Source organism: Gregarina niphandrodes (assembly GCF_000223845.1).
Source record: "Gregarina niphandrodes unplaced genomic scaffold scaffold00013, whole genome shotgun sequence".
In the NCBI taxonomy this organism is placed as follows: Eukaryota; Apicomplexa; class Conoidasida; order Eugregarinorida; family Gregarinidae; genus Gregarina; species Gregarina niphandrodes.
This window is the reverse complement of record NW_011645783.1, coordinates 240,377-251,982: the sequence shown is the minus strand read 5'-3', so window position 1 is coordinate 251,982 and position 11,606 is coordinate 240,377. Positions and strand designations below refer to the sequence as shown.

Genomic DNA, 11,606 nt, shown 5'->3' with positions numbered 1-11,606 from the left:
AAGCCCCTTGGGTCCAAGCCCCTTGGGTCTAAGCCCCTTGGGTCTAAGCCCCTTGGGTCCAAGCCCCTTGGGTCCAAGTCCGTTGGGTCCAAGCCCATTGGGCCCAAGCCCCTTGGGTCTAAGTCCCTTGGGTCCAAGTCCCTTGGGTCCAAGCCCCTTGGGTCCAAGTCCCTTGGGTCCAAGCCCCTTGGGTCCGCGCGCTTTCGCATCAAGTCCTCCGGTCGGTTCCGGGCGTCTCGTACTTTCGCCAAGGGAGGCCGGAACGCTGGGCGGTGCGCCCGCCGTTGGAAGTCGTCGGAAAGACGTTCACTCGCCCGCGACTCGGTCCATGCCTTATCGCATTCCTTCTCATGTTCGGTAGATCGCCGTGCTACGGAGTTACGGTCTAGCGAGCGGTCATATTCCACTGGAGGATATTCCACCACCAGAGGGTAGTCCACCACCAGAGGGTAGTTTATTGAGGAATATTGAGTTTCGGGGTAACCCGTCATCGTAAACGACTCCGTATCCTCGGGGTTATCACCGAGGCCCCGGCAAACCGGTCGTCCGGACTGTTCTGCCGAGAAACGCTGCGTGTTTAACGGACTTATATGTTCCACCGTTTCGTTGAAACACCCCGGCCGCCTTTGGTCGATGCGGGACTTCCTATGCTGATTTTGGTCGCAGTGATCGGCCTGGTCCCAGTCTGTTTGGTCACAGCTCTCGGTTTGGTCACAGCTCTCGGTTTGGTCACAGCTCTCGGTTTGGTCACAGCTCTCGGTTTGGTCACAGCTCTCGGTTTGGTCCCAAGTTTCGAGCCGCTCCCAATTGTCGGTTCGGCCCCAATTGTCGGTTCGGCCCCAAGTCTCAGTTCGGTCCCAGGCCTGGCTTCGGTCCCGATCATGTTTTTGGCCGTGTCGTCGGCACTGATCCGATTGCTCCCGATAGTCCACAAGTCGACTGGTTCGTTCTTCAAATAGCTCCGACTGGTTGAATTGAGTTCTTCGACCACCAGCACCTTTCTGCGATGCCCGCAGTTCCAGTCGATTCGCTCGCTGGGGCGACATAGTTCGTCGGGTCGGTGACGCTATAACATCTTCAAAGTCACGAGCCTCGCCAGGTCCCACGTGATCTTCGAAGCACGGGGCGTATGCATGGCGTGGGCTCCGATCCCCTGACAGGATCCCATGTGCGAGACGACGGTCCTCGGTCCCTCCGGCATAGTTCGCAGCCGGTTGCGAGGATCCAGAGGATAAATTTTCATCCAGTGCGTAGCCTGCCTTTGAATCTCGACGGGCCCGCGTCGGGGTAGAGGTGATTCGGCTTTGAAAAGCACCGAGAGTGGGAGTGACACTCTGGTCCATGGGACACCGGTCAATGGGACTCCGGTCATTCGAGGTCCAATCGGAGGAGGAGCGTCGTTGCAATATCGGTATTCGCAGAGGCAGCCTCGACGCAGGGTCCATCACGGGTGCAGAGAGTCCTGGATGTGTGTTGAACTGACCGGAGAGCGATCTCTCGCCTTGTCTATCGTCTTGACTATCGTCTTGTCTGTCCCGTGGTCCTAAGGGTCCGGCGGGCAGACCCGGTCCGGAGAGTGGTCTCGGTCGCGAGGAGTCTGGTCGCGGTTCGAGTGGTCTTGTCCTAAGATCGGCGTCGGAGAGGACGGTGCGCAGTTTGGTGGTGCGATCGAGCCAGTCAGTGTCGATGAGGAGGCCTGCGGGTACGAGTTGTCCATGAGACTCGAAGACTTTGCAGAAACTACGGAAGAGTGGTTCTCCGAAGCAGAGAGTGCGACGGTTGCCTATGACACACACGTGTCTTTTGGCCCGGGTCATGGCGACATTGAGGCGACCGCGATCGGCTACGAAGCCGATGTGGCCCTGGTGGTTGGATCGGACGAGGCTGACGACTACAGCGTCGGCTTCCTGGCCCTGGAAAGCGTCGATGGTGCCAACACGAACACGATTACGCACGCTTATCCAATCAGGTGTGTCGGATAGCGCAATGAGCTTTGCCAACAGCTCCACCTGCGCCTTGTATGGGGCCACGACCAGTACGTGGTCGCAGTGACCGGCCTTAGCGCCGGTCATGTATGGCAACAGTGTGCGTTCGATGTAGTGTACCGCCAGACATGCCTCGAAGTAGTTCTTGATACTTCCACTTTCCTCGTCACGCGCGCTTTCTACAAAGCACGGAATCGACTGCGTCGTCACAAATACCAACGGACTCACTGTAGGCGCCACCTCGATGGATCGGTTGTCCTCATGGGCAACCAGCAATCGATTGTAGAACCGCCGCGATGACCATAACGAGATCTTCTCATTCGACCGGTACTGAACCGACAACATGCTGTTCAACTGCGATAGATTCCGCAAACAACGCTCCAACACCGACTCTTCGTACTTCCGCCGCTTACCATACACCGACTTGATCACCGGCTGCAACTGACACACATCTCCAGCGACTATCACCCGCGCCCTTCTTCTACTTAACAACCCTTCTTCCCGCCGCACTCCAGCATCCTCATCCGCAGCACAACTCGCCGCCAGTACTGCCTCCACCGACTGGCACTTACCTGCCTCGTCAATAATGACCCAATCGAACGATCGCAACCATTGGTAGTTAGCACCCGCCGCATAACACGTCGAGAACACCACACCGTCACGTCCGTCCAACTCCTCATAACCAACGGCCAACAATCGTTCCCGCTCCGCTTCGTGCACCCGTAAGGTCTTGGTCCGCGCCCCGCGACCTACCTCTGAGCTCACCCCCGGAGAGCTCAGCCCCAGAGAATTCGCCCCCGGAGAACTCGTCTCCGAAGAGTTCTTCGCACCGGTGCAACTCCAAATGAGGTCGTCAAGCTCACGTATCCTGCTACCGCAGGAGGTAACTGTGCGGACCAGGTGGTCGATTTGGAAGTCCACGGCCCGGCCCCAACATTTGGCCACACTACCGCAACGCACAACGTTGCGCAAACCCTCGGTTTCCACACACGCCGCCAAGATATTGTTCACGGCTTCGTTCGTCGAAGCCGTCACCAGCACACGGTTCCCCGCACGCGACAACACACCAATCACGAACGCCAACAAACGCGTCTTCCCCGTCCCCGGGGGCCCCTCTATCATGTGGATCCAGTCCGCCCTCAGTGCTTTCTCTGCTGCCACCAACTGACTCGCATTGAACCGAGCCAGGCCACGAGGAAGGTCACTGTCTACTGGAACACCGTCTGCTGGTCCCATGCTTGATTGAGCACCGTCTACTGGACCAGCGTCTGCTGAACCACTGTCTGCTGGGCCACTGCTTGGTTGACCACCGCTTCGTGGGTCACTACATGTTGATGTGCCACCGTCTGCCGGACCGCCGCTAGGTTGACCACTACTGGGTGGGCTACCAGCAGCTGGGCCTGTGTCTGCTGGTCCACTGTTTACTAAATCACTGCCTGGCGGACTACTGTCTACTGGGACACTGCTTGATTGAGCACCGTCTACTGGATCACCGTCTACTGGACCAGCCTGTGCTGGGTCGCTGCTTAAGTGACCAGTGTCGACTGGACCACTGCTTGGTTGACCAGTACCTGGTAGGCCAGTGTTTGCTGAATTACTGTCTGCTGGACCATTGTCTATTGTACCAGGGTCTGCTGGGTCGCTGCTTGCTTCACCAGTGCCTAATGGACTACTGCATGTTGTATCAGTGTCTGGGGGACCACCGTGTCCTGAGGCATTGCCTGCGGGACGGCTGCTTGGTGGACCGCTTTCTACCGGGACCTTGTCCACTAGGGTGGGGGACTTCCTCCCAGCGGCGTTGGGGACCGAAGCAGAGTGTAGTCTTTGGGCGTACAGTTGCCCCAGTGGCGAGGCAAAAAACATGGTTCGATCTTGATATCCTGGTTTCATTTTGGGAGTTTCCAGTAGTAGTTTTTGGACTGGGTTTAGAGAGGCACGGCCGTCCAGTATTTGTTCCAGAAAGTCTAACCGGACCCGGCTGGTGCGGGTGTCTTCAAGAAGGAGCAAGTGGAATTTCTGACCGAGCGCGATGGGCATCCTGGGTACCAGGACGATGATTTTTGCGTGATCGTTTCCAATGACTTCGCCGCAAATGGCCGTGCTCTTACAGTCTTGGAATCGCACTCGTCCTGGGACCTGTCCGGACCGACCTCGGGAGGATTTACTTCTGGACGAAGGGAAGCCTGAAACACGGTATAAGTGCACGTCTGTGCCTCTCGGGAAGGGACGCAGCGCCTGTCCATTGCTGAACCCCGCTTTAGCCCCCAATTGAGTCCCAAATTCGCAGCCACGTTGAGTCCTAGATTCGGACCCAAGTTGGGGCTCCATATACAGCTGCAGCTTGTCTTGTTGCCTTTCAATTGAGGCCACTCGGTAGTCCAATCGGCACCAGCATTGTGCGGAAGCTTTCTCTAACTCCATCGAGACTCTCTCCCGATTCACTTCTAATGCTAAGTCCAACTCAGCCCTCTCGCATGCACCCCAAATCTTGAGAGTCTCCTTCATCCCCCTAGTCATACCAACATATGGCTCCTCAGGGCTTTTTGCTTCGCGCTTCCACGGCCGCATCATACTGGCCCATTAAATATGCATGCCGGGCCAAATGGTTAATTTGTGATATCTACTCCTTATTCACATCGCGTTCTTCATCAAGACAACCTTCACCACGCAATACGATCGTCCAGGACGCTTTGGATTACCCGCAATGAACCATCGAACGCAAAGAACTCGCAACGATCGTGTTTATTCATTTTCCCAGATTTACTTGCCGTGAAAATCATATGGAAACTCAACCTAAAGTTACCACCTCCCAAAACAATACGATTTTACTGTTACTCTAACCAACCCCCAGCCTGTTATGCTGAAAAAGATCCCGCCCAACCAACCCATCTTATCAACCGCCCGTGTTATCGCCAAAAAGGCTCACACTAATCAGGAGCCCATCCTCACATCCTCGTAGGACCTACGAGCATGTGAGGTCAGCTCCTTACTACTTTCGCTCCCGGGAGCTCACCGGTACGTGGTGTCTTATCACAGTGACATTCTTACCGGAATCTAATCAGGGGCCGGCCAAGGCAAGACCTCTTAGAATGGAATCTTACCTTAAGAATCAGACCAATCCAAAATCACTTACCTTGGTAGCTGTGGCTTACCTTAACTGTCCCGGAGTGCTAGTACCGCATAGGCCTTGCTTCCGTCGGTCTTTATGGTCCTGTGATGATCTTGTCCTGTAATGATCTTGTCCTGTAATGATCTTATCCTGTAATGATCTTGTCCTGTGATGATCTTGTCCTGTGATGATCTTGTCCTGTGAGAGGCGTTAGAGTTGAGAGACATTTGCGCCCCACATCCGATAAATCCTACGAGACAGAAAACATGCATGTGACCGACACATTTATTGATGGGTGATTCGAAGGAGGTATTGTCTTTTAGTGGATCGGCGAAGATTAATGGTTATGGATTTCCTAGCGATACATCTAAATGTGTTGGGGGTGATCCTCGAAGGTGGGCACAACTGCCAGATTTAGATGGCATCATGTCAAAACCGAGTGAGACACCTCTTACCGAATCCGTAGTGGCGGAATTCACCGGTCTGGACCCGATAAGTAGAGACCTTCTGTCGTGTTATTTGGATCGGAATACAAATGTTAGTGTCTATTTCCAGAACGGCTGGCAAAAATGCCTGAACCCTGCTTACGAACCTGGTGTTACGATCCAGTTGTTGCCCGAAGGTCATCAGATGCAGCAGAAAGGACTACCTCCCATGACCGACTTCCCCGTTTCGACGCAGCTGTCAGAACCTTCTAGTGAGATCAAACGGCCTTATTTTCGCTCCGGCGCCATTCGACGAGACTGTTTCCTGTACTTCTACCTGCCGGTCGACTGCCCTTGCGGCCTGGCCTGTCAGAACTGGTTCTGCCCATTCGCACACAGCTCTCTGGAGAAAATGTTTCACCCTCTCATCTACCGCACGGAGCCATGCAGACGAGGTGTTAAGTGCTGCAGAAGACAGTGCTCTTTCTTACACTCGATTGAAGACGACATCGAGGCGACCAACCTCTGGACGATCTGGGAGCAGCACTGGCAAGGCTATCGGGACACAAGTCCGTGCTCTTGTGTACAGCCCGCAGTCACAACCTCGCTGCAGGCTGCCCCACTTCCCGAGGTTGTCACTGGGCCCCCAGGGGGGGGCATGCCCCCGGCTGTGGCTCTGTCGGGGGGGTCCAAGGGAAAGAAAGAAATACCAGGTCTGCTGAGCCAAAATGCGAATGCGGTGACGCCGGCCGACTTCTCGGCTGCGCCCAATGCCTGGGAAGGAGAGCTGCCGCAGTTTTGTCCGGTGCACATGTGTCATCCGCAGGAAGTGATATTAGACTACGTGCAGCAAATAGTTCAGAACCCGCGGGAGGCGATTAGGTTGCGTAGCAGCATCAGCACGGTAACCTCGATCCGCATCAACCGCGCGACGCCGAAAGAGAAGGCGAGGCTGAAGGAAATTTTCGCCAAGACGGGGCCATACACCGGTTTCGAGCAGTACTGTTACAGCCAGGTGCTGAACCCGCTGCTAAATCACCCATATTTCGCCAAGTTGCCGAGACTGGCGTGCGACGAGATCCTGCGGCTGGAAACGAAATGGAACGCACAACTCCACCTAGACGATGAGGACCCACCTCTAGACGCAACGGCACATCACCGCATTGCAGGTCCGGGGACTGGCGAGCCCCCGCAAATTACGGAACAAGAGAACTCCGAGTTGCGAAAAAAACTTGCCGAACTCGTACGCCTAAAGCTAGGCGTCTACGAAAAGAGACAACTGCTCAAGCAGTACTGGATGGACATCATCAATTCCTGCCGTGAGACCCGCATGAACACGCCTGAGATGATGAATAAAATCGCCCTGAAACAGGCCTTTCCCCGCTACTCACTCAGCAAGAGCCAAGAAGCCATTTCTACCTCGGTGCTGAACGCGAGAGACGACCCAGAGGGAGACCTGATTGGAATGCAGATCGGAACGACAGGACAGTTAGGTGGTCAACCCTCGAGCGGACAACGGAATGGGTCGTATTTGCGGCAGCAGATGTCCATCGTGTCTGGTTCCCTTCAGCCAATCGACTCTTCCCGATCCGGTTTTGGCGCTGCTCTTTCTGGACCAGGTTTCGTTGGTGGGGTGATCGTGAACGGTGCTCTGGTTCCTCCACCGCCACCTCCGCCTCCTCCGCCTCCAACCACCGCGCCCAAGGAAGCAGCCTTGAGTGCCGTCACGTCGGTCACGGCTCATGCGAAGGCACCTGAGCTATCCCGCCCCATTATTGGAACCGGGCAGCTCGAAGGCCGAACGCCCCTGCTGCCATTTCACGATGCACCTGTGTCACCGTTGTATGACACAGCCAACGTCCCCGCACCTTTCCACCAGCGAGGGGACTCACTGGGGTCCACCCAGCGCTATGCACCCCATATGAGATACGGAATGAACATGGGAACGAATACGGGAACGAATGTGGGTATGAACTTGGGGATGAACATGGGAATGAACATGGACTTGAAGCGGGTGGCTTCGGCTGCTAGTCGCCCTCCACATCAAGATTTTTGGTCGGCGTCCGTCGAGGAGTTCAAACGAAGGAGCACACAAAAGCTGCTATCGGCAGAATCCGTCGGCTTGGCTCCCGGCTATAGGCTCAGAAGTCAGGAGCTCGTTAACCACTATCGCATCGCCTCTGGAGAGGATTTGGATCTACGCCCGCCGCCACCGCAGACTGATAACCGGAATGCACCTCGCGTGCGTTCCGATCACGCTGTTACATACGAAGATCTTGTTTAACTCAACTTATATAGCTCCGATCTTATATCCCGTGCGGTACGGTAACTATCTCCTTTTTGCGCTGGTCACGGGACAGGATTCTGGGCCGGGCGACGGAATTCAGCTGCATGTAAATTAGGAATTTAGCGGAGCACACGCGTGTGCGATCTCCAAGTGATGTAAATACAAAGGCAACATGGCGCGCCACATACGGAACAGTCTATATTCTCAGACTGTTGAGGGACCTCTGGCGCTAGGTTCTAGCAGTTTTCACGAGGAGGAAAGTGGTCTTTTACGTTCCGCGGCTAACGATGAAATCCCTTTTATTCACGCGGCCAGCGGAGAAGCCGCGCCACAGGGCCGGAGTCGGGGAGCGACGACCATTATTTACTTGGTGGGCTTGTCGGAAGGATTAACACATTTGGCCGCCTTGGCAATTTACTACCTCTTGAAGGACGACCTGGGTTTTAGTCCGGCTGCAACCAGTGCGATCTTGATTTTGCCCGCGCTGCCTTGGTTTCTGAAGCCGGTGCTGGCCTTCGTCTCGGATACGCAGCCGATATTGGGGCTGCGAAGAAAGCCGTACCTGATCGTCTTTTCAATTCTGGAAACAGTGGGCTATGTTCTGCTGGCAATGAAGTCTGACTCGATTATTGCGGTCGCTGCGGCACTGGCGATTGTTTCTCTGGGAGCCGCCTTCTGTTCTGCAGTGACGGAAGCTTTAGTCGTCCAGTCGACTCACGCCGCGACTGGTTTACAGTCTCCGGAGGACGAGGAAGCCTCCGCTCAGGCAGCCGCAAACCGGTCGGTTACCGAGTTACTCGGCGCGAAGGCGATTGGCAGCCTGGTAGTGGCCTATTTGTCGGGGGCGCTCTTGGAAGTTTACACCAAGCGCCAGGTGTTTCTGGCGACCGCAACATTCCCTTTGCTCATCACCGTTTCGGCTGCCTGTTATTCTGAAACTGGAGAAGAGCAACTGATTTCTCCAAGACTCCAACTCCGAGTTTTATTGGAGTTTCTTAAGCAGCCCATAGTCTGGGGTCCGGCTGCATTTATCGTGATGTTTATGATGGGGCCGGACTACGATGATGCGCTCTTCTACTTCTTCACGAGCAAGTTGGGCTTCTCTCCCACGTTCATGGGCAGTCTGAGGTTCACATATGGCTTGGCTGCGTTGATTGGATTGGTCGCCTATAACAGCTGGCTGCGGAACAGCAGTTACCGATCAATCATGGTGTGGACTATTTTAGTGAACTTCCCGATCTACATTTCGCCCTTGTTGCTCGTTTCTGGCGTGAACAAGAGGATGGGAATCAGCAATGAAGTCTTTGTGCTTAGCGGGGGCTTTTTGGTTGAAGCAGTGGCGGAATTGCAGCTCCTGCCCTTGCTGGTGTTTACCGCTCTTATTTGTCCGCCCGGTTTAGAAGGGAGTGTTTACAGTGTTATGATGAGTGTTCGCAACTTGGGCGCGGCTCTGGGCAAGCTCAGCTCTAGCATTGCTGCATACCTGTTCGGTATCACGGCCACCAACTTTAGCAAGCTGGTACCTTTTATCCTCATCTGCGGCATCTTCACTCTCACTCCCCTCTTCTTCATAAAACTTATCCCCACCCCTGTCGAGATGGAGGACGTTCGCAAGGCGAACGTCCGAGCAAAACTGGACAAGGACCATCGACCGCCACTCATTGAATCCCAAGAGGTCTGGACTGACGTGCAACGTTCTCTCAGCTCTGCGGCGGCCCCCAACCCCTTCGAGGAACCCTCTGAACCGTCCAGTCACACCACGAACCCTTAGCCCTCGAGCTGACACTTCATCCACTGTCACCTAGTCTCTTACTGTCACCTAGTCTCTTACCCTAGCTAGTCTCTTATATTCATTGACCATTAGATGTTGGTTGCTTTCTTACCAAAAAGATGCAAAAATGCTTACCTTATGTGCTTCTGGGACACGATGCCCCTTAACCTAGCGCCGCTAGCACCCGTTCCGTATCCTCACTCTCTTGTCACCTGCCCCCACTCTTGTCACCTGTCTCCCTTATAAAGTGCACGCGGAGTGCCTGGGAGGAGGCCTGGGAGTAGGCCTGGGAGTGGGCAGGGACGGCCCTCAGCCAGGACGGTTGCTCCATAGTTGAATTATCGGTAGCTCTTGTTGTCCTTGCTCCGTAGTGTAGGCCGAAGTGGTCTTGTCTCGGCGGTTGTCTGTTTAAAAGGGGAGTGTAGCAGTCAGGACAGCTGCGAGGGCCGTGGCGGGAGCGAGTTGTGTGTGGTGTGCGTGGTTGGTTTCGTGGTCGCTGTCGGGGTCAGGCGCATCACTGGAGGGGTAGTGGATCATTTCGTAGAGGAGGAAGCCGGTGGAGTTGACGGTTCCGCAGTCGTTGACGTCTATGAGGAGTTGTCGGCTTGTGCTGACTTCGTTGGAGAGTTCTGGTGCAGAGTAGATGCGATTGTTGGGGTCATCATCATCAGTTGTGACTGTCAGTTCGATTGCAGCGTTATGGTCGTCCTGACAATCCTGTGCCGGACTGAGTATATAGGCGAGAGGCGTGCAACGTCCAGCCTTCGTTTCCGTTGTCAAATCTGTCAAAACAAACTGCGCCGGTGGCATCAACTTAGCCGCCTGAGCCATCGGCGACTGAAGGGCAAATGGCTCCAATTCCGCATGCAACAAACGCCGCTCATCACCACTGCAACGCGCAGAACCAGTTGCCATTAACGCTCCCGTCCGAATGTAACTAAACTCCGCACTCGGACCCAAGCTGAGCAAACAAGCAGCCAGGTCCTCCGCGTCGACGCAGCTTTCCGCGTCCCCCATCAATACGTCCCCCGCAGGAGAAAACGTCATTACCACGACCGCCAAACATGCAACAAACAACATCAAAGGAAAATTCATCCTACAGTTTTTATTCACATCGACTTATCTCGACCCACAATCTCCGTCACACGCGTGTGCGTTCCACCACACACGTCTGAGCTGCACCAACACGCGTGTGCGGTCAACCGCGCGCGTGTGCGGTCAACCGCGTGTGCGTTTCAGTGCACGTCTTTAGGCTGGTCAGACACAAGCTTGAGTCGTAACACCTGTTTAAGCGGCGGGCACGGAGTCTCGGCATACTGAACACCAGTGCACGGAATTTTAAGGAGCGTGCGGACCTTCGGGGGCTGGGGAGCGGGCAAGTAGGTTTTAGAATATCTCAGGAGCAAAATGGGGGAGGAGGAGGATAAGTTGATGGACATAGCGGTATGTTTGGAACCCACGAACGTGGTGGGGGCAGCGCAGCGAGGATTCGAGCTCCTGAAGATATCAGACAACACGGTGGCTCTGTATAAGACAGTCAAGTGGCGAACGTCGGACGACCTTTTATCGTCAGGACTGCTGAAGGACGCTGGATCCGGTGTGCTGAATGATTCGGGATCGAGTTTTCTGAAGGATTCTGGCCAGAGTTTGGTGAGGGGTCCAGGATCGGAGAAGAACGCGCCAGAGAATGCGGCGGGGGAAGGCGAGGCGGGTGAAGAGAAGGCGTCTGCGACCGAGACGCAGGCCGCCGCCATTCCAGTTATTCCGGCGTCAGTTGTTGTTCCAGAGGAGTCAGTTGAGAATGATGGGGTGATGAATGGGCCGGAGTTGACAGCTGATGAGGAGTTGCAGAATGACTTGGAATTGGAACGTGTGGAGAAGGCTGTTTTTGAGATGGTGGATGAGTCAGACCGTTCGTTATTTATAGACTTGATGCGTACGGAGACGGAGTTGTTTTTGTTGTTCGCTGACTGGACTGAGAAGCAGCGACGGAAGCTGGTGGATTTGCAATTGCGAAATGGAGATGTCT

The 11,606-nt window shown here is 54.9% G+C and overlaps 5 protein-coding genes across 5 annotated transcripts; 3 read left to right on the top strand and 2 right to left on the bottom strand.

Annotated features, from left to right (window-relative positions):
* Nucleotides 1-310: 310 nt before the first annotated feature.
* On the bottom strand, nucleotides 311-4,556 carry GNI_076740 (putative DNA helicase; the record flags this gene model as incomplete). The annotated part of the gene is made up of 1 exon (XM_011132207.1): nucleotides 311-4,556. A coding segment is annotated over one exon (4,246 nt), but the record flags the coding sequence as incomplete, so codon positions are not given.
* An 829-nt stretch (nucleotides 4,557-5,385) lies between these two features.
* GNI_076730 (hypothetical protein) lies at nucleotides 5,386-7,803 on the top strand (the record flags this gene model as incomplete). Its single annotated transcript, XM_011132206.1, has 1 exon — nucleotides 5,386-7,803. The coding sequence occupies one exon, from the start codon at nucleotides 5,386-5,388 to the stop codon at nucleotides 7,801-7,803; it is 2,418 nt and encodes an 805-aa protein (XP_011130508.1).
* A 175-nt stretch (nucleotides 7,804-7,978) lies between these two features.
* Nucleotides 7,979-9,577, top strand: GNI_076720 (BT1 family protein; the record flags this gene model as incomplete). Its single annotated transcript, XM_011132205.1, has 1 exon — nucleotides 7,979-9,577. The coding sequence occupies one exon, from the start codon at nucleotides 7,979-7,981 to the stop codon at nucleotides 9,575-9,577; it is 1,599 nt and encodes a 532-aa protein (XP_011130507.1).
* A 408-nt stretch (nucleotides 9,578-9,985) lies between these two features.
* On the bottom strand, nucleotides 9,986-10,624 carry GNI_076710 (hypothetical protein; the record flags this gene model as incomplete). Its single annotated transcript, XM_011132204.1, has 1 exon — nucleotides 9,986-10,624. One exon carries the CDS (start codon nucleotides 10,622-10,624, stop codon nucleotides 9,986-9,988), a length of 639 nt encoding a protein of 212 aa, XP_011130506.1.
* A 360-nt stretch (nucleotides 10,625-10,984) lies between these two features.
* On the top strand, nucleotides 10,985-11,602 carry GNI_076700 (hypothetical protein; the record flags this gene model as incomplete). Its single annotated transcript, XM_011132203.1, has 1 exon — nucleotides 10,985-11,602. A coding segment is annotated over one exon (618 nt), but the record flags the coding sequence as incomplete, so codon positions are not given.
* Nucleotides 11,603-11,606: the final 4 nt, after the last annotated feature.